At 37.6% G+C, this 19,693-nt stretch overlaps 2 protein-coding genes across 2 annotated transcripts; one reads left to right on the plus strand and one right to left on the minus strand.

Annotated features, from left to right (window-relative positions):
* The first annotated feature begins 7,074 nt into the window (after positions 1-7,074).
* LOC126624186 (probable pectate lyase 8) lies at positions 7,075-12,471 on the plus strand. Its single transcript, XM_050293225.1, has 7 exons — positions 7,075-7,294; positions 7,394-7,447; positions 8,009-8,074; positions 10,281-10,923; positions 11,038-11,141; positions 11,286-11,424; positions 11,650-12,471. The coding sequence occupies exons 1-7, from the start codon at positions 7,161-7,163 to the stop codon at positions 11,863-11,865; spliced, it is 1,356 nt and encodes a 451-aa protein (XP_050149182.1). The 5' UTR covers positions 7,075-7,160; the 3' UTR covers positions 11,866-12,471.
* Positions 12,472-16,624: 4,153 nt separating this feature from the next.
* Positions 16,625-19,686, minus strand: LOC126624184 (putative kinase-like protein TMKL1). The gene is made up of 2 exons (XM_050293223.1): positions 18,212-19,686; positions 16,625-17,507 (listed from the first exon to the last, which is right to left on the minus strand). The coding sequence occupies exons 1-2, from the start codon at positions 19,587-19,589 to the stop codon at positions 16,870-16,872; spliced, it is 2,016 nt and encodes a 671-aa protein (XP_050149180.1). The 5' UTR covers positions 19,590-19,686; the 3' UTR covers positions 16,625-16,869.
* Between the last annotated feature and the right edge of the window lie 7 nt (positions 19,687-19,693).

The raw sequence follows: 19,693 nt of genomic DNA on the forward strand, positions 1-19,693 counted from the left end.
AGTATTAAACAAATTTGAGAAAGCCCATCTAAATTCTAAACCGTTCTCTTTCACTTTCACTTTCTTTGTCTCTCAGACTTCTCTCGTCTCTCATCGCTGTGACCCAAGCCAACCGACGCATCTCTTAATCTTCTTCTCTCTCTACCGCGACATTATCAGGATCTTCTAAGCCAAACACTCAAACCCTCTCTCATTTATTTGCTGTCTATCACACTCCACAACCAAAAACCGTAGAGATCAATTCAACCAACAAGCCAAATCCACACCCTGTCGCGTCTCAACCTTCTTGCAGTTTCTTGCGCCACCATCGAAAACCCAAGAACCATAGAAACCCTTTCCACCAACTACATAAATCGGTGCCAAATTTCTCCACGCCTACGAGACTCATATGTGGCCAAATGGTTAACGAATTCAATTTTTATCATTCTTTTTAACTTAGGGTTTTGGATTTGCAGGTAATTGCCTCCAAATTGAGCACACCAGCAGCCCTCGACCTCTTCATCCATCTTTCAAGGACTCTAATTGGGTAAAATTTGGTTTTTAATTTTTAGATTTATATATAAATAATATAATATCCCTGGCTTTTTCTATTTGTTTTTGGTACTTTCATAATCGTTGGGGATTATTCAAATGATTTATTTGCACATATGGAGGCTTTAATAAGTTATTTTATTTGGTCTTTCTATTCCAGTTTTTTGTTTGTTATGAACTTGTAGGTTGGTATTTTTTTCTAGGCTTATTGGTTTTACATGGTGATTGAAGGTAAATTTTTTTGAGTTGGTGATACCATTTATTGAAAAGGAAAGTTGTTTGATTTGGCTTTGAATTGCTCTAAAATTTGAACCATAATTCTTTTAAGTGCTCTGCATTTGAAAAGGATTGAAAATGGTCTCTTGGGCAAGCATAATGATGTCCCCCATCATAGATGATTTTCTTTCTTCTAATTATTAGTGGCAATGTCTTTTCTGTTTATTGGTGTTATTATTTGGAGTCCTAGAAAACCATGAAAAACTATATAAAGAAGGATTTAAGAAACACATATATTTCTCCTATATATATTTTCAGCTGCTCAGTTTTGTTTAAGCATTGGCTTTTACTTCCTTTTAAGTTAGATACAAAATAGTTGAAAGCTTATGTCATAGTTTGATTATGATGACTTTGCACTGATCTTTAAGTAATTCTTCCAACTAGTGACCATATGACTTGCTCAAAATTCATCCAATGTTTTTTTTCTGTTCTTCTATTGGCTGGAGGCCATTACCTCAGGTGAATATATCAATTGGGTTGTTTAGTAAGAGCACAGCCACCTTTGTAATACCAAAGTTGGTTTCGTTTTTGTTGTATGAGATCTGGTGCAGAGTAAAATTTTAATTATTGAAAACTTTATCTGCATGCGAAAATGGAAGACTGATTTAGATCTTCTTTGGGCCTCTTTTGCCAATTTTTTTGTATTAAGCACACTAATGTTTTTATTTCCAAAGTAATTTGTTGTTGTGATTGTGTTGTTTGTAGGTTGGTCATGGTTTTTGATGAGGGTAGTTCTCTTGCTTGTGGTTTTATACCAAGATGTTGTCGGTATAGGTTTTATACTCTGCAAGTTTTTGGGTTGTTTCTGCTTTCAGTATTTTCATCTTATTCTCACTTTATCAACATACTTGGTAACTTAAGTGATAGCCACAACTTCCATAACTCACCTTTTGAAGGATATTGAATTTGGAAAACTACTATGTTATTCACGTTTATTAGACGATATGGGGTGACTGATATTGATCAGTTATATGCAGTATCAGTCCTATGCAACATCAGTATGCAAGGATAAGATACATATAAAATTAAAGTATCCAACATCAATCCTATGCAAGGAAGGCTCACATGGTAATAAAATTAAAGTACATATAAAACTCATTGTGTCATTTAGATAGGCTTGTCTGTTATGTTTCGTTCTTCTTACTGTTAACTATTCCTTTAATTCTTATTTTCTTCTCTTTTGTTATTCAAATTCTCAATGCATCTGCTATTCTCTAGACACCAATGTTTATTTTCTTCTATTTTATTATGTAAGGATAAGATGAAGAAAAAGAAGGATGAAGTTAAAGGAGAAAGTATTCAAGAAGCACTTGAGGTAGTGATGGTGATCTTTCAAATGACAATGATACATGTGCTGAACTAAAGACCATGACATGGCCGATGACTTATATTATGTATTTTGTTGTTGGTTTCAAATATGCACATGGTATACCTGTTTTGTTACCGACTCAATGACTTAGAATCTTGTTAGCATCTCAATATGTTTAGAGGTGTTACGATGCTTATGTTAGCTTTTGAGAAACTTGGTGTATGTATTGGATGTAATGAAATGTGATTAACTAAAGTATTGCCTCATATTTGTTATGAATTCTAATTCTAGATGACGAAGCAGGGAATATATATGTGGTAATTGGTTTGTCACGAATTGTTCCTAATAGGTTTATGATTTTGACACATGTGACATAAATTGCACCACATGTCAAAGGAATATGTGACGCTTTCAGTCTCACTTATCCTCAACCATAGCATTCTAGGATCAAATTGGGTGACGATAAATTCCTCACTTATACATTTGTTATGTGACGAACTTATAGGTCACTGACTTTTATATTTTGTGACGCTTATTTCGTCACAGTTAAAGTTATTAAGTGACGAATTTGGCGTCACAAATACTAAAAATATGTGGCGAATGTAAAATTCATCACATGAACTATAGGTGACGCTGTATAGGTGACGAACATAGTGACTCTGGATTTTTGTCACATATGATCAAATGTGATGAATTTTCATGTTTATGTGACGAATGTCTGTCGCCACCTAAGCCATATTTTCTTGTAGTGACCTAAGTGGCCAATTTCTCATCTAGGTTCAACCCCACCAAGAACCCAGACCCCAATTCGACCAAAACCGAAATCTTTGAATTGATTTGCCGCACCTTCTAGAATTTGTTAGAGGGAGATAGATGAATGTAGACAAAAATGGTGAAACAGTAGAAAAAAGTGGGGAAGGGGAAGGAGAGAGTGGCGGAGGAAAATAGGTTTTGTGAGAGAGATGACTCTAGAAATTAAAAAAAAATAGAGAGATGGATGATTCTATAAAATAATAAAAAGATAAACTAATAATAAAATATTAATAAATATAGAATAAATAATATAATATTTCAATTTGTTAATTATCCTGCTTCTTAATTCGGCACTGTACCAAACGCTTCACTGAATCAGTCCAGCTTAGTCTTTGAAGTTAGTCCAGTCCGAAATAGTCTGATGCAACAAACACACCTTAAAGAACTAAAACCCTATATGCTATAGCCCACTAGAGCCATGTACTTGGCTCCGCCTGTACCTTTGTTTATTCTCAGGTCTGTCTCGCTATCAAATCCACCAGTATGATGGTAACTAATATAATGAATATGGCCTTTTATATTTTGTTGAAGTGTCTTTGGATTGATCACCTCTTGAATGTTATCTAGAATGTCATCTTTGATATTTGTATCAATTATTAATATTATAATAAACTCAAAATGTTACTATTATCATATTTTTCATACCACATTTGTCCAACCTTTTTAATAGAGATGAGATACACATGTGTTGGTAGACCCTACCTCAATTCGAGAGATGACACGAATGTGTTATGAATAAATGTTGCATTACTATAATAAAACTGCTATCATTTCTTAAAAACAAATTAGGGTGAAAGATTCTAAACGACGTGGGATACATGTAGGCTCGCATATCATATGGTCAATTTTTCGTTCCTAGGGTGCAATACATTACGGCGGTTGAGTTAGGTACGTTTGATATATTTTTATCAAGAACTTAATCAGATTAGTTCAATCACCATCCTCAAATCCAACATGAATCTTCAACAATGAATTAGGTTATCATCCGTTTACGCGCTAGTTCTTTCTCTAATTCACCTTGGATGTTTCTACACATAGAGTCAAAGTGCAGTGCATTCTCTAGACAAGGAGGAACAACATTAAAACCAAATACAAAAAGACGGTTTACGGACGAATTTGGTTAAGTTTTGTAACTTTAATAAAAGTTGCTTCTGTTTGGTTTGAGAATCATTAGTTGTTAAGTAAAATAGTTAAGTAATTGGTAAAACGTAATTTTAAAAGGAAAACTAATGAAAAAGGCTTGAAAACTTTGAGTTTTAATGATAAGGACAAAATAAAGGGTAAAGTGAATAGTACCAGGATTGACTTTTTAGTGTAAAAATGTGGTTTTTCGTTAAAGTGAACAGTACCGGGTGCTTTTCGTTAAAGTTCCTAATTTTAAAAAGTGTTTAGCTTGTGAAAAGCAGTGTCACAAAATTTTATGTAAAACTATTTAGGTGTGCATAATAACTAAAATGGATAATATATGGTGAACATTGTGATATTGATTGTTGTGGTATCGATGGCTACGGTGGGGTGTAGTGGAGGGGTGATGAGCGATGGTGTGCCAAGAGTAGTGATGGTGAAGGAGTTGGTGGTGGGGCCGGAAATGGTGGGGAGGAGGTGATGGGAATTATGATGGTGGTGGTTGCAGAAGTGCTGACAGTGGAAAGTGGTGGAAGATGGTGGCGGGAGAGTGTATACGTGAAAAACACAAAGAGAAAAGTAGATGATGTCATTTTTTAAAACTACAGCGGTAATAATGAGAAAAAATAAATCTCAAGCAGTAAATCTCAGTCGAAAGCAATGTTAAAAAATAACTTAAACGATGCTTTTAAAAGTTGTGGTTAAGTGTTAAGACACCATTGCATGCTTTTAAAATAAGCAACATTTTTTTATTTTTCCAAACACTTATTACTTCTTAATTTAAGGTGAAATAACTTTTTAGTGAGAAAAAATAAATCTCAAGCGGTAAAATTACCTAATTAGCCAAAACATCAACAACAATAATAACATCCTTTGAACATGTGAAAAATAAATACTATTAAAAGCTTCCTAGGAATTGGGTTTTTTTTTATTTTTTTTTAATAGAAGAAGTACAATATTCATTGATAAAATGAAGGATAAGGTGTTATACAATGGGCTTCAATAAAAATCTTGCCGGGATTTTCAACTCAGACAAAAGAAAAAATATGTTCCGCATTAACATTACATATAAGTACTATCCTCAAATAAAAGATCAGTGATTACATCAGGGGTTTCTTAAACCAAGTTACTTGTTGCTCCAATGACAAACCAAGCCTTGCCAATATATGCGCCACCTTATTGGCCTCCCTCCCTATGAGCGTGGACAATTTTGAAACCAAAAAAACGAATGGAGGAAGTTTCGAGCATCATTTACGACATGCCCCAGAGAGGAACATTCCACTTTAAATTTTATTTTTTTATACAAAGGATACTAGGGGCGGAAGAATTCAAACTCAAGACTTCAAATACAAAAAAAAATACTCTTAAGTAATTAAGCTACAAACATCTTGCAGTTTAACTTTCCACTTGAAGTTTACGAAAATAATGAAAAATTGACTTCGAATATTTATATCAGAATGTAGCCAATCTATCCAAATCTTTTAAGCATGCCAAAGATAAAATTGAGTGGATTAGGTGAACCACGATTGATGAACGAACATGGTATATAATTAATAGAACGACAACTTAGACACCTCACTGTTATGGGCTTTTGGGTTGTGCATTGGATTGGATGTCCAATCAAATGAGATTTTCTTTAAACCTGTTAACATCATATTCTATCTCAACATCACTTGATTGTTTTCTTTCAAATTCATTGGCTTATAAGTAGTTGAATTATTTTTTATACTATCAATTAATTTTTTTGTGAAACCTTAATTTCTTTATGTTATTACAGCGTGATGTCAACATGTGAAACCTAATGTTCACACGGGCTTTACGTCGTCTCGTTTGTGTTATCCACGTATTTGACTTGAAAATTCGCCACATACATATTGTCTATTAATTTTATGATGAAATCTTAACCTATTCACAAACCACATCTCTTTTTCCATAGATCGGATAAAAAACACTCAAATTAAGCAACGCTATCTCAATCTTCCTCTTTCTGAAAATTGGTATTCACACTCAGAAGCCAAAATAGTCATGAGCTACTTTCGCAAGTTTTTATTTTGTTTTTTAAACCGAAAAACTTGTTTAATTCATTTCCAAAAATAACTGGAAATAAAATAGTAATCAAACAACCCTAATTTATACGTAAATGAAACAATTCATATCAGTATGGTGGCTGCATGGAAACAACTAACAAATGATCCTTCCTTGAATTAAACAATTGCTAAGTACGATTGTATTAAAATAAAATAAAAAAATTCATATCAGTTTGGTGGAAAATAAAATAATTGTTGAGCACAATTGTATTAAAATAGAAGAGAAAAAACACTAATCGGATTTGAGTACGGAAGATTACCGAAATAACCGGTGACCTAGCAGATCGCGAAACTTTAATTGACCGCAAGTGCCGTACTCATTCGGAATTTCGAGGACACCCTGTAAGTCGTCAACCTTTTATATATTCCAGCCAGTTACTCCCACGTGGCTGCGTGGCTCCAAAATCCAGCGAGTACACGAGACTAAAAGACACCGCGAGTACGTGATATGAACAAGATGGATCAGTAAAAAAACAGAAAAATATAATTAAAAAATGGAAATAAATGAGCTGACGTGGGCAGTCGGGGTTGGCAGAGGTGTGAAGATAGAGGAGATATTTTTTAATGTATTCGGAATACGAGATAGTAAGTCATGTATCTATATACAAATAATGAGATTCTTCTATTAAAAAAAATTAATAGTATAAAAAATAAAATTTTTCATTACTTATACATTAAGACGTGGCGCACCACTGGGCACAAAAAAAAAAATTTCTCAAGAGACAAAGACCAGATAGGATGCGGCACGAGTGGTGGACCTTAAAGAGAGAGAATCAGTTAATGACAGTTAAGGGTGGTGGTAAAGGTTGTCAAATGTTGTTTACTTTAGTGATTAACTTAACCAGGGTTTAATTAAATAAGATTAGAAAAGTGATTAGGCCCGTCCAGTTCACTATATAAACACTGCACTATGACAACTTTTCTTTGACTCCATTTGCCTGCAATTTTTCCTCCTCCTCTTCTTCTTCTTTCGACAACCGATCGAGTGCGATTGTTTATATAAATATAGAGATTAGAGAATGAGAGCTTACTCTAAAGCAACAATGGCGGTCTCTTTGAACTTGTTTTCGTTACTTTCGACAATGGCGGTTCTTCTAGCTCTGCTTGCAAGCACAAATGCCTCTGCAGAGAGTGGCAAGAATGTTAATTCAAGGTATATGCAATTCCCCCTTATTTATTTGTAGCTGCATTTCAAGTGGAGTCTATATATGAGCTTTGAGTGCTCATTGGATTAGGGTTTTTGTTGTGGTAGGTTTGTGGGACCAAAGGAGTCAATCAGCTCCAAGAACTCATCAATAGCAGAAAGGTCAGTTTTTCAGTAGTAGTTGCTATTGCTATCTTTTTCAACTTCTCGGTTTTAAGAGCATTCAACTGGGGATGTATCCTCCTCTCTAAGCTTCTGAGATTTTCGATACTACAATTTTTAAACAAACTAATAACGTAATGTGAGAGATAGGGAGACGTAGATTTATTTTCAATGACAACTCAATATTTCCCCAGCTGATTTCAGATCTTCTGATCTGGTCGTCGAATTGGCTAAGAGCGCAAATTATAAATAATTTTTTTTTCACGTAAGAAAAAGTACGTACCCTTTTCATATCATGTACAGTTATCCAATAGCAATATGAATGCTTGGAGTAATTAAATTAAATCATAATTAATCATTTCAATTCTGCAATAACTCACTTCTCTCTCCACGCTTATCGGGCGGTGTGTGTCTCTTTGTGCTTATTTAATTAGGTGGTTAACGTTAATAACTTTTAGTAACTCTTTCTTAATTAAAAACAGAGTACCAAACTTTTATAAATAAAAAATTTGTTTTGATTTTTTGTTTTTGCAAAATTGGCGATGTTTTGTTAATTTGCAGGTTTGAAGAAGCTTTGAATGAGCACGCAGTAGATAATCCAGATGAAATTGCCTCTATGGTTGACATGTAAGTCTCTCATTTCTCTCTTTTATGATTTGCATTTACCCTAAATATATTTTAAATTATCATGGAATCATATAAAAGAAGTGTCACATGGCATTATGCATATTTGCATCAATTAACAAACTCACTTTATCATTACATGTCCTTTCCACATGCTTATATCTCCGACTAAAATTACAAGAAATGTAAATTTTTATGTATTTTCTTGTCTTCACATACGTGTCATATTACGCAAAAAGAGAGATATATACGAAAGAAGAGAGACGGTTACAGAGAAATACATTCGGTTTCATATAAGTCTCTCTTCTATTGTCTTCCTATATGTAGGTTAAATCCAGTCAAATACCATTTCAAATTTTACCTCCAAAAACTCCATGAAAAAAACAGTCAACAGTTCAGACTTCTGAGCAAAGATAACCCTGCTGGGTTAGATTTGGTACTCCCATTGTTCAAGAAAGAAAATCCCAAGGACCACTTTTTTTGTAAATTTAACCTAACACACATGTCATGGTCAAAAAATAAATGACTAAGAATCCAAAACTATATCGTTTTTCTGGCACATATATTGTAATGTTGCTACTTTTTCTTGTAGTACAAATTCTCTGTCATCTTATATTCCAAAGATCAATTTTTCTGCGTCTTTAATGATTTCAATAATCAAATCCTTTATATTATATTAATAGCATATTATTATCTTAATCATTAATTAAATAGGAATTTGTGTTTATACTTTTTGGATTTCTGGGGAATCAACCACCCAGTTGTTGGCATGTTCTTGCAGCAGCAACCTCTCTTTCTTTTTCCTCACATGCCCATGTCGCCAGATCCGCTCCTCACGTTTTGCATTATTATTTTCTTGTCTTTTTTTTCTTTCTCCTTCCCCTTATCCAAATCTCATTCTATCTCCATTAGCTTTATGTGCCAATGCATATTTTTGCGCACCTTTGGGTTGTTTTTCCACCTCACTAAATTCTAAAGCCTCCTCTTCACGTGGAAAGATTGTTAGCGTGATAGTGAAACACTAACACGTGGTATAATCAGCTCATGTATTGTACGAATGGATGCTGGTGTAGAGTTTATCATTTGATATCAATAGACAATCACTCATATATGTTATCTATTGCATGCAAACATATTATATCATGTAACAATGTTACAGTATGACACAATAACTTATCTAAAAAGTTAGTTAATTATTGTACTTTACTAGGAGTAACGAGTTGATCCCTCTCAGTTTATCTTTCGACACTTCATCTAGGAGTTTACAAAGCTACTTAGTACTCATTTGGACTACAGAAAACTAAATTCAGAGTGATAAATTGCTACCCTTACTTATTTTAAGACAAATAACAATCACTACATACCACACTTCAGTTATATACATATAAAACCATATCCTGTTTGCACTCAAACTCTCTTAGTTACCTTTCCAACACCAATTATGGGAACCAAATTTGCAAAATTAGCACTTTAGAATCCAATGCTTTTTATGTGATGAATACAATGCACTCAAGAGTAAAAAACTTTCATCATTCACCCCATCATCATGCGAACAATTTGTCTCATCCATATCAAGAAACAGCAATAATTACATTATTTTCCCCTAATACATTATGTTTCTAACACTCATTTAACGGTTCAATTCACTTAATAATGATCATAATTCCCCATTTCAGTGGGGTCTATTCTGCTTCAATTTTGCTCCCAATCCCCAGCCTGGCAAGATATCGCAGATCTGGTTCTGTACCAGAAGACCTTTTGTCTCATCAGAATTTTGCTTCATTTTTTAGCCGATCTAGCACTAGCAGCCAACCTTACTGACAGAAACTACGTTGTTCAATGGGTCCGCCATGACCTCATTTAGTGCTCCCATGCAGTTTTTATAAAACCCTAATTCTCCACCGACACAACATTATGAACAAATTAAAATATTGTGCAACTTACCATTTATTACTCTGTGTCACTAAATTTAGGAAAAAAAAAAAAAAAAAAAAACCCAATTTCCGTATGGACCGTACCCTTCTTATCCCTAATGTTTATTATTATTGTCAAAATATTTTATGTCCCTACCATTTATTCGCATGGCCCTTTGGCCCCTTTAACATTATTTATGCATGTGACATTACATTATTTGCTTCACATGCTTACTTATTCATTTATTTAAATTAACAATGTGATGATTTATTTGTTTATTTGTAATTATTTTCAGGAGCATTCGTAATAGCACAGAGAGAAGAAATTTGGGATTCTTTTCGTGTGCGACGGGGAATCCAATTGATGATTGTTGGAGGTGTGACCCACATTGGCAGCTCCGCCGCAAGCGCTTAGCCAACTGCGGCATAGGGTTCGGGCGCAACGCCGTGGGCGGACGCGACGGGAAATACTACGTGGTGAACAACCCCGGCAACGACGATCCCGTCAACCCTAGAGCCGGAACACTCCGCCACGCTGTCATTCAGGATAGGCCGTTGTGGATTGTGTTCAAGCGTGACATGGTGATCACACTAAAGCAAGAGCTAATTATGAACAGCTTCAAGACAATTGATGCACGTGGAGTCAATGTGCACATAGCATATGGGGCATGCATTACGATTCAATATGTTACTAACGTCATCATCCATGGGCTGCATATCCATGACTGCAAACCCACCGGAAATGCCATGGTCCGGAGCTCGCCGAACCATTACGGGTGGAGAACGATGGCGGACGGGGACGCGATTTCCATTTTTGGATCCAGCCACATTTGGATCGACCATAATTCTTTTTCCAAATGTGCTGATGGGCTTGTTGATGCTATCATGGGCTCTACTGCACTTACCATTTCCAACAACTACTTCACCCACCATAATGAGGTACTTAACTAGGCTTGTTTGGATTGCTTTCGTATGAAGTATTTAAACTCATAAGCACTTTTATTAGAAGCACAACGAGAGATTAACAAAAATTTATGTTGGTAATTGGAAAAGGTTATGCTACTGGGCCACAGTGACTCCTATGTAAGGGACAAGCTTATGCAAGTGACAATTGCCTACAATCATTTTGGTGAGGGACTTATTCAGAGGATGCCAAGGTAACATTTTTTAAGTGATTATTACCTTGCGGGTTGTGAGTCACCCGTCGATCGGCTGCATTCCGCCGGTCTACCAGCTGTTCACATTCCGCAACTATCCCGCAGTTGAGAAAACTTGTCACATGTTTTGTGTTTATTTTGCAGGTGTAGGCACGGGTATTTCCATGTGGTGAACAATGACTACACACATTGGGAGATGTATGCCATTGGTGGAAGTGCTGAACCCACAATTAACAGCCAGGGCAACAGATATCTGGCCCCTAACAATGGTTTTGCTAAGGAGGTATAAACTTGAAAAAAAAAAAAAAAACTAGTTTTGATAAAGGAGTTAAAATATGCACAAATAAAACCAGTTATAAACTGTTAATAAATGAATTAGGGAACAGTAAATAGCCAATAAGTTGTATATATATTGAAATTTACTGCACTGTTATTGTCTACCTCTAATTAAGATGGTGAGCTTGGAATTTGAAAAAAAATTGCAAATTTTTTAATTGGTAATTTGCAGGTGACACATAGAGTTAACCCAAATGACTGGAAGCACTGGAACTGGAGATCAGAAGGAGACCTGCTCCTAAATGGAGCCTATTTCATTGCATCAGGAACTGGTTCCGGAGCAAGCTATGCCAGGGCCTCTAGCTTGGGGGCCAAGTCATCTTCCATGGTTGGCTCCATCACAGCCAGCGCCGGCGTCCTCAACTGCCGGAGGGGTTTCCAATGTTAATTATATTTCAATCCCATAAAAAAAGAAAAAGAAAAAAAAAAGAAACAAGAACAGAAGGAAGAAAGAAATTATTACCCATTCTTTCTTTCCTTTGATTATTGGTGAGTTTGCAGCCCTTATATTTACATCCCTTTCCCACTATTTGCCTCAATCAAATATTTGAGATGAAGCACTGGTGAACTTCTGCCAGTTCCTAGACCAGGCGAAGGCGCCGCTCCACGTCCAGAATACTGGACGTGATCTCTCCCAAAAAGTGTACATTTTTTCTAGTCACATTTCTACCTGTTACATTTTTGTATGTTTGTAATTTTGTATTTTCTTTGGTCCATATAATATTGTAATTGCACTTTAGGCAATGAAATATTTGATGACAAGGCCACATTGACTTACACGTGACCTAAAAAACATGAGCACATTTTATCCAACTAAGCTTGTTTAAGATTTTGCATGTACAAGCTATGCAGTTGTCACCCTCTTTGTTCTTGCCAAGTGGCTAGGCAAGGAAACAAAGAAACCAAATAGGCTAATATTCCCAGATAGCACTATTACGGTAACAAATAGTCTCATGGCATTCATAATAAATGACTTCGTTATTCTAGTTTTCTCCTTCCACGTGTCTTCAATTGTTTCATCTCCCCAATTCTCCTTTAATTATTTATTCGAACATCAAAAAATAAAGAGTGGTGCAAAAATCATTCCCTTATATCAATACATTGTTGGTATTATCACAGCACGTCAATCGCAAAATATAATTTATATAGCATAAGTACCATATGTTGTAGGCACAACATGCAGTAAGTTCTCTTGATAACCTTGCTGCAATATAACAGTGGTATTTAAGAGTTTGTCCCAAAAAATAAAGGGAATTGTTATTGGCATTTCAAAAATCTCATTCTACACTCTAAACTTTTTATACTTGGAAGAAAAAATACACTTGTTATGAGTGTAGAATAAAAATTTTGGAGTACCAATAACACTTCTCAAAATAAAACCCATTATTTTCGTGAGCTAAATTGATAATAAACAAAAATAAATTATAAATAAATAAGAATTTAGACATTCTTAATTATTCCAAAGATGATTAAGTGATAATGATGCTTACCACTCTATTTATGATAATATATTTGTTCACCCCCCTCAAGTGATGGTAATGCTCACCATCCTATTTATCACTATTGAATGAGTTTAAATTTTGAGATTTGCATAGTGAATAGATACAAGAGGAAATTGTAGTAATAGTCCCTCAATTTTAACCCAATTGTAGCAATGATCCCTCAACTTTAACTCAATTGGAGAAATTGTCCCTCAATTTTAACTTAATTGTAGTAGTGGTCCTTCCAACATGACTCATTTTAACGGAATTGACAAAAAAACCATAACTGCATATTTTGATGAGTTAAGGGATCAATGGTCATGAATTTTTAGTTGAATGACCATTAATAATAAATATAGTGGTGAGCATTACCACCACTTGAGAGTGATGAGCAAAACTGCACCCTTGTTTTATAGTGAAACATTGGTTGCATTTTTGTTCACCACCCTCAATTATTGGTAATGCTCACCACCATACTTATTACTATTTAATGAGTTTAAATTCTGTAATTTGTGTCTATCCAATACATTCGAAATTTAAACTCATCTAATTATGATAAATAGTGTTGATGCACAAAATCAGTGAGGACTTTGGTACAACAGAAAGTGTTAAGTTTGTGACCTTGGCTAGATTGCTCTGGTTACTAGTGTGGATAAGTATGTAAATGGATAGAGACAGGGAAGCAAACACAAGATGTACGTGGTTCAACCAGATTGGTTACGTCCACGGAGTAGAGGAGTTCTTATTAATTGTGAAGAGTTTACACAAGTACATAGGTTCAAGCTCTTCTTTTGTGAGTACTAGTGAATGATTTAGTACAAATAACATTAGGAAATATTGTAAGAGAATGATCTCTATTTATAGAAGAGAGTTTCTAGTTTCATTCTGACATTGACACGTGTCGTGTTGTGATTGACTTCTGATGTTGACACATGTCGCGCTATGATTGGCTTCTGATGTCAACACGTGTCGCGCTGTGATTGGTTTCCTGGTTGGAGGGAAACTCTTTTGGGTCCTTGACGGTATAACGTTGACCGGTGCTCAATAGTTTCGGAATTGGTCAAGTATGGTATGAACAGTGCTCCCCTAAGTTCCCGAGTGATGGAAGCTCCTCGGTTGGGGACTTGCAAGATTCAAGCCATTGAGTAATCACGAAACTTCTAAGTACCGAAATGTGGTATCATTTTCACTTGCCTTATCTGTCTCATATGTAGATGTGGAATCTTTTCTGAAGTACTTTTCCTCCATCCAGGGGTGGTATCTTGAACCGATGAAGATGCACAAGGTAATGTATCAATTTCACTTGAAGCTTACTTGTAGTTTCGGGCTTGGTAAAGTGCGATACAAACCCTATAGTAGGAGTCCCCCAAGTCACCGAGCTAAGAGATTTGCTAAAGGAGGTAACAGACAAAGTAAGCAAACAGACTTCCAAGCAAGCAACCTGGATCAGAGGTTCGACTTCGGCTTCCGGTTGATTGTTCTCATTCTCCTTGTGTCGTAAACAACAACAAGCATAAGGAGAAGCAAATGGAGAAGAGATGATATGAGATACTTTTGCTTTTGAATAAGTAACTTTCCACAGGCTTATTCTTGAACTAGGCTGGAGGGTATCATGTACTTAAAGAAACAGTCACGTAAGCCTGCCGTGAAGGCTTTGAAGGCAGTCTTGTCGTCTACCTCGGCACAACAGGAATACTCATGGCTGAAGCGGCTAGCATACATACGTAATGACTCGTCTGCCTTCTGGCGAATAGTGTATAAGTCATCCGTAGAGTGCAAGCGATCGGTCTAGAAAATGTGTTGAAAAACAAACAATTTCCTCAATTCCTCAAATGAGTCTACCGTCTCAAGTGGAAGACGGCAATACCAGTTTAGAGCTTCACTGGAGAGGGTAGAGGGGAAGATAAGACATCGCTCTTCGTCGGTGTGCATCCGATATGCCATAGTGGACTAAAAAAGGTTAAGGTGTTCAATCGGGTCTTCCTTTCCAATATAGAGTTGCAAGCCAAGCTTCTGCTTTGTCTTTGCTTGGAGGGGGTGTCGAGGATCCTCCTTGTAAGAAGGCCAGATCTAGGTTGGTTGCAATCAGGTATCTCAGCTTGTCGTTCGGCGTTCAACTTGTTTACTTCCTTAAGAAGCTGTAGGACAAAAGGGTCCTGAGTGGAGTCATGTACCACTGGAGCTTTCTTTCGCAAATCTCCATCTCCTCTTGGAAGTATGAAGGTTTGATCAAGAGCATGTGATTTTCCCTGGACTCACCGTACTGACTTCCAAGGTATGTCTGTCGAAACATCTCTGAATCCCTTATACATTCGTGTTTCTCTAGGACTTGTTGTCATTTCCCTAAATTGGTAGCCGGCCTGGGACATGAGAGGGGATCGAGTCTTTCAGAGACCCTTGGGTCATTGATCTTCGAGCTTACATGGATGGGATTGTCTCGACGTTGCTTTAGGAAATCTCGACAGTCATGAAAGACGGCTTTCGATCCTTCCACTCCTTCTGTAAGGAGGTGTCTTCCTCCACTTCTCCTGCTTCGGGTCGAAGCAACTGGGTTGAGAGAAATCTAATGTTGATCAATGTTCTGATGGTTAGCTCGCTCCTCATCAGGGATACCCATGTCAAATGAAGGCGACCCTCCATGTTGGGGGGCACCCAGATGATGGTTGATGTCCACAGGGGTAACGAGCTCGCGTGTTTGAGTACGCCTAGTTTCGTGGAGTGTCTCAAAAAGCTTCTCATATTGCTCCTGGAGGACCTCATTCTTCATTGCTATCTTGTTGTTCTAAGCTTCTAGCTCATCGATTTTAGTTTGAAGAGCAACAATCTTTCCTTCCTTCTTTCGTTGCCTCGCACTAAGTGCAAGAGGGGTGTCATTCTGCGTGCTGTGGCTTCCTTCACTCCCTATGTTGGAGAAGGATGCCTGGTCAAAAGAGAGTATACAAATGGTGGAAACCACTTTAACAAAGCTGAAGAGGGTGAGAATAAGTGTCGTTCCCACAAACGGCGCCAAATGTTGATGCACAAAATCAGTGAGAACTTTGATACAATAAAAAGTATTAAGTTCGTGACCTTCGCTAGATTGCTCCGGTCACTAGTGTGGATAAGTATGCAAATGGATAGAGACAGGAAAGCAAACACAAGATGTACGCGGTTCACCCAGATTGGTTACGTCTACGGAGTAGAGGAGTTCTTATTAATTGTGAATGGTTTACACAAGTACATAGGTTTAAACTCTCATTCTGTGAGTAGTAGTGAATGATTTAGTACAAATGACATTAGAAGATATTGTAAGAGAATGATCTCTTTATAGAAGAGAGTTTCTAGTTTCATTCTTATATTGACATGTGTTGTGTTGTGATTGACTTCTGATGTTGACATGTGTCGCGCTATGATTGGCTTCTGATGTCGATACGTGTCGCGCTATGATTGGCCTCCTGGTTGAAGGGCAACTCTTCTAGATCCTTGACGGTATAACGTTGACCGGTGCTCAGTAGTTCCGAGATTGGTCAAGTATGGTACAAATAAATAGGATGGTGAGTAAAAATATTTCCCGAAACGTTTGGTTTTTCTGCATTGAAATTTGCAGCGCGCGTGCACACATATATGGGATTTTGGGTACACATTCCAGCACACTTGCTTGAAAAGGAAGACTAAAAGAGAAGCATGTCATCACAAAACACATAGAACATGAATTGGCTTTTCATCCTAAAAATATAAGCACCAAATGAAGAAATCCTATCACCATGAAGTCCTACAATTCTCTACTGAATCAGTGATACACAACATTTTCAACTGCGAAGACGCTTGGGCTAATAGATAAAAGAGCAAGCGTTAGTGCGAGCGAGTGAACGAAAGAAGCCTTCAATTTAGTGTGAGTCATAATTTTGAACATTTTTTAAGAAATGGAAGCTTCAAAATGGGGTACCAATCTCACTCGTCTCTGTGGGGCTGTACAAAGTAGACCTATTCCTTGGCCTGTTCTCCTCCAACTGCTTCACAACTTCATCCATGGAGGGCCTAACCGATGCAACCGGTGCACAGCAACCCATTGCGAGCTTCAGAGCCTGAAACAGACCTTCTTCCATGGGACTCCTCACCCCCTTCAGTACCTCCACATCGAAAACCTCCAGTGTTGTCTCCTCCAAGACTGCAACTTTCACCATTGAAGGCAAATCCACAAATTCTCCACTCCTCCCGGTTTTACCAGGCTTCTTGCCTATCAAAATTTCCAACAGAAGAATTCCAAATGCATAAACATCTGTCCTAGAACTACATTTCTTCATCTTTTGAAGCTCTGGTGCCTTGTAACCGTCATTCTTTGCAACCGCCACCATTTCATCAGCTACTGTAGGGATCATTAGCTTGTCAAGCCCATATTCTGTGAGCCTAGCTACAGAAAACTCATCCACTAGCACATTCTTAGATTTTACTGTCCCATGAGTGATAGGTGTTTCAAGACCGGTATGAAGATATGCTAGTCCTCGAGCTATTCCCAGTGCAATCTTGTGTCGCCGAGCCCAGTTCAGCACAGGTTTCCCTGCTCTGGTTTCTGCATCCAGCAAAATCAGATGAAAAACAGTTAAACAATTCTGCAGTGAGTGTCGATAAGTAAACAAGTAGGTAGCAAATAATATGTGAACCCTTTGAAGACGTATGCATTTTCTTCAAGAAGCTTTCAGATTAGTCATTGGTTGTATAAGATATGTTGATTCCAATTTGAGAAACATAGGGTTAGGAACAAGAGATTTTGAAGTTGCTCAACGTGAGCCAGCCTAAATATAATCTGTTGTTTCCAAATCTTCCAAAGGGCTTTTATGAATTCTCAAAACGACCCCTATGAAAGAGTTGAGTGCAAGATCCCTGTAATTAAGTTTCCACTCTTTCATATCCATATAGATTGTACAAAGTAATCGTATGCTGGACTGGGAAAACAATCCATCTCCTGTGACATTTAATGCCAGTGAATACTTTCAGGCATCAAAGTCCTACCAAGCCAAGGGCAGTGAACCGTTTAAACTCGCGTTTGATCGTGTTTTTCAATGTTACAATGAGCTATTACTAGAAACTGACATCTAGGACGATAATTGAATATTGATGGTTTGAAATGTTTCAACAATCACAAGAGGCCAAAGACATACAATGTATCAACTACAAAACAAAGTACTAAAGTATTTCAAAGCTAATTACTTAATAGACAAACATAAACTATTCAATATCACAGAACAATTGCATCAGCACGAAATAAATGCATACCATGTAAAAGATCATGAAGGCTTCTGTGAGGAAGATGGTCATATATCAGAAGCTTCTCCCCTCTCTTCCCCTGGTAGAAAGCTCTCAGCGGAATCAAATTCTCATGCCGAATCCTCCCCAATTGTTTCACCACATGAAGACAAGAGCTCCCATCCTTGCAACTACCTTCCCTCAACAACCTCAAAGTAATGGCCACTCCATCTGAAAGCTTTGCCTTGTAAAGAGTCCCATAATTCGTCTTCTCCAAAACTTGTCCTGTGGCATTCAACACATCCTCCAACGTCAAATGCTCACCGCCCTGAAACAAAATAAGCCTCCCTTGATCACCACCCCCACCGCCGCCACTTTCCTCATCTTCTTCTTCCTCCAACTCATCTTCACTCTCTTCCCTGCTGTTTTTCTTCTTGTTTTGCACATATCCAATACACAATGAAGCCAAAACCACAGTTGCCGTCATCAAACCGATAACAATGCCGGCAATTGCCCCGGGACTCAACCCAGAGCTTCCACTGCAACTTTTCAAAGGTGCCCCACAAAGTCCAGGGTTGTTACCCTCAAAGGCCTCCACACCAAACTTTGATCCACCAAAAACAGGCAACACCCCACTAAAATTATTATGTGAAAGGTTCAATTTTTCGAGGTTTAACTGCGCTAAACCCTCAGGAATCGGACCCGAAAACATGTTACTCCCAAGATCAAGCTCTTTAAGCCCACCAAACTGGGTTACAAATTCTGGGAAATTCCCAGAAAACTTGTTCCCACCAAAATCAAGAAACTGAAAATTCTTGCAGCTAGAGTTTCGCAATGCGGGTTCAGGAACCGACCCGGATAGCGAATTCGCATGAACCCGAAGCGAAACCAGATTGTCACACAAGTTCCAAATCGAAGGTGGCAAAACCCCATTCAACAAATTTCCTCCCAAATCAATGTCAGAGAGGGAAGAGCTGTACCCAAGCTCCAATGGGACGGTCCCACTGAGGAAATTGATGTTAAGGTACAAACTTTGGAGCATGGAGAACTCCCCCAGCTCTCTGGGGAGCGAACCAGAGAGATTGGCGGATGGGAGCTGAAGGGAGAAAAGGTGGAGAGATGGGTCTCTGGAGAGAGACAAATTGGTCCATTGGGGGGAGGATAGGTCGGTGCAGAGCAAAAGAGAGCCGTTGGAGAAAACCCATTTGAGTCCCCTCCATTGGCAGAGAGGCACAGAGGAGTTCCAGGAAGATAAGAGCAAGTTCTGAGAGTTACCTTGCAGTGAAGCTTTGATTTTTCCCAGGAGAAGCTCGACATCTGCAGAAACAGACTCAGTGGGGGTGCTGTTTAAGGGTAGGAGGAAGCAGAGGAGGAAAATGTAGAGAGAGAAACGTTTCGAAACCTCCATGGAAGAAGGTGAGGATTTAGAGAGAGAGAGGGGGGGGAAAGAGGAAAGGTGGTATTGTAGGTGGTGGGCAATTCAAAGAAGCTCTCTTTTTTTGGAAAAGCTGA

Source organism: Malus sylvestris, chromosome 5 (assembly GCF_916048215.2).
Source record: "Malus sylvestris chromosome 5, drMalSylv7.2, whole genome shotgun sequence".
NCBI classification, from domain to species: Eukaryota; Viridiplantae; Streptophyta; class Magnoliopsida; order Rosales; family Rosaceae; genus Malus; species Malus sylvestris.

What these genes read in the sequence shown, in the direction of transcription:
- LOC126624186 (XM_050293225.1), top strand. Translation starts at nt 7,161, where the DNA reads ATGAGAGCTTACTCTAAAGCAACAATGGCGGTCTCTTTGAACTTGTTT. An exon ending in GGCAAGAATGTTAATTCAAG is followed by an intron (nt 7,295 to 7,393) that starts GTATATGCAATT and finishes TTGTTGTGGTAG; the next exon opens with GTTTGTGGGACCAAAGGAGT. An exon ending in AACTCATCAATAGCAGAAAG is followed by an intron (nt 7,448 to 8,008) that starts GTCAGTTTTTCA and finishes GTTAATTTGCAG; the next exon opens with GTTTGAAGAAGCTTTGAATG.
- LOC126624184 (XM_050293223.1), bottom strand. Translation starts at nt 19,589, where the DNA reads ATGGAGGTTTCGAAACGTTTCTCTCTCTACATTTTCCTCCTCTGCTTC. An exon ending in CCTTCATGATCTTTTACATG is followed by an intron (nt 17,508 to 18,211) that starts GTATGCATTTAT and finishes TGCTGGATGCAG; the next exon opens with AAACCAGAGCAGGGAAACCT.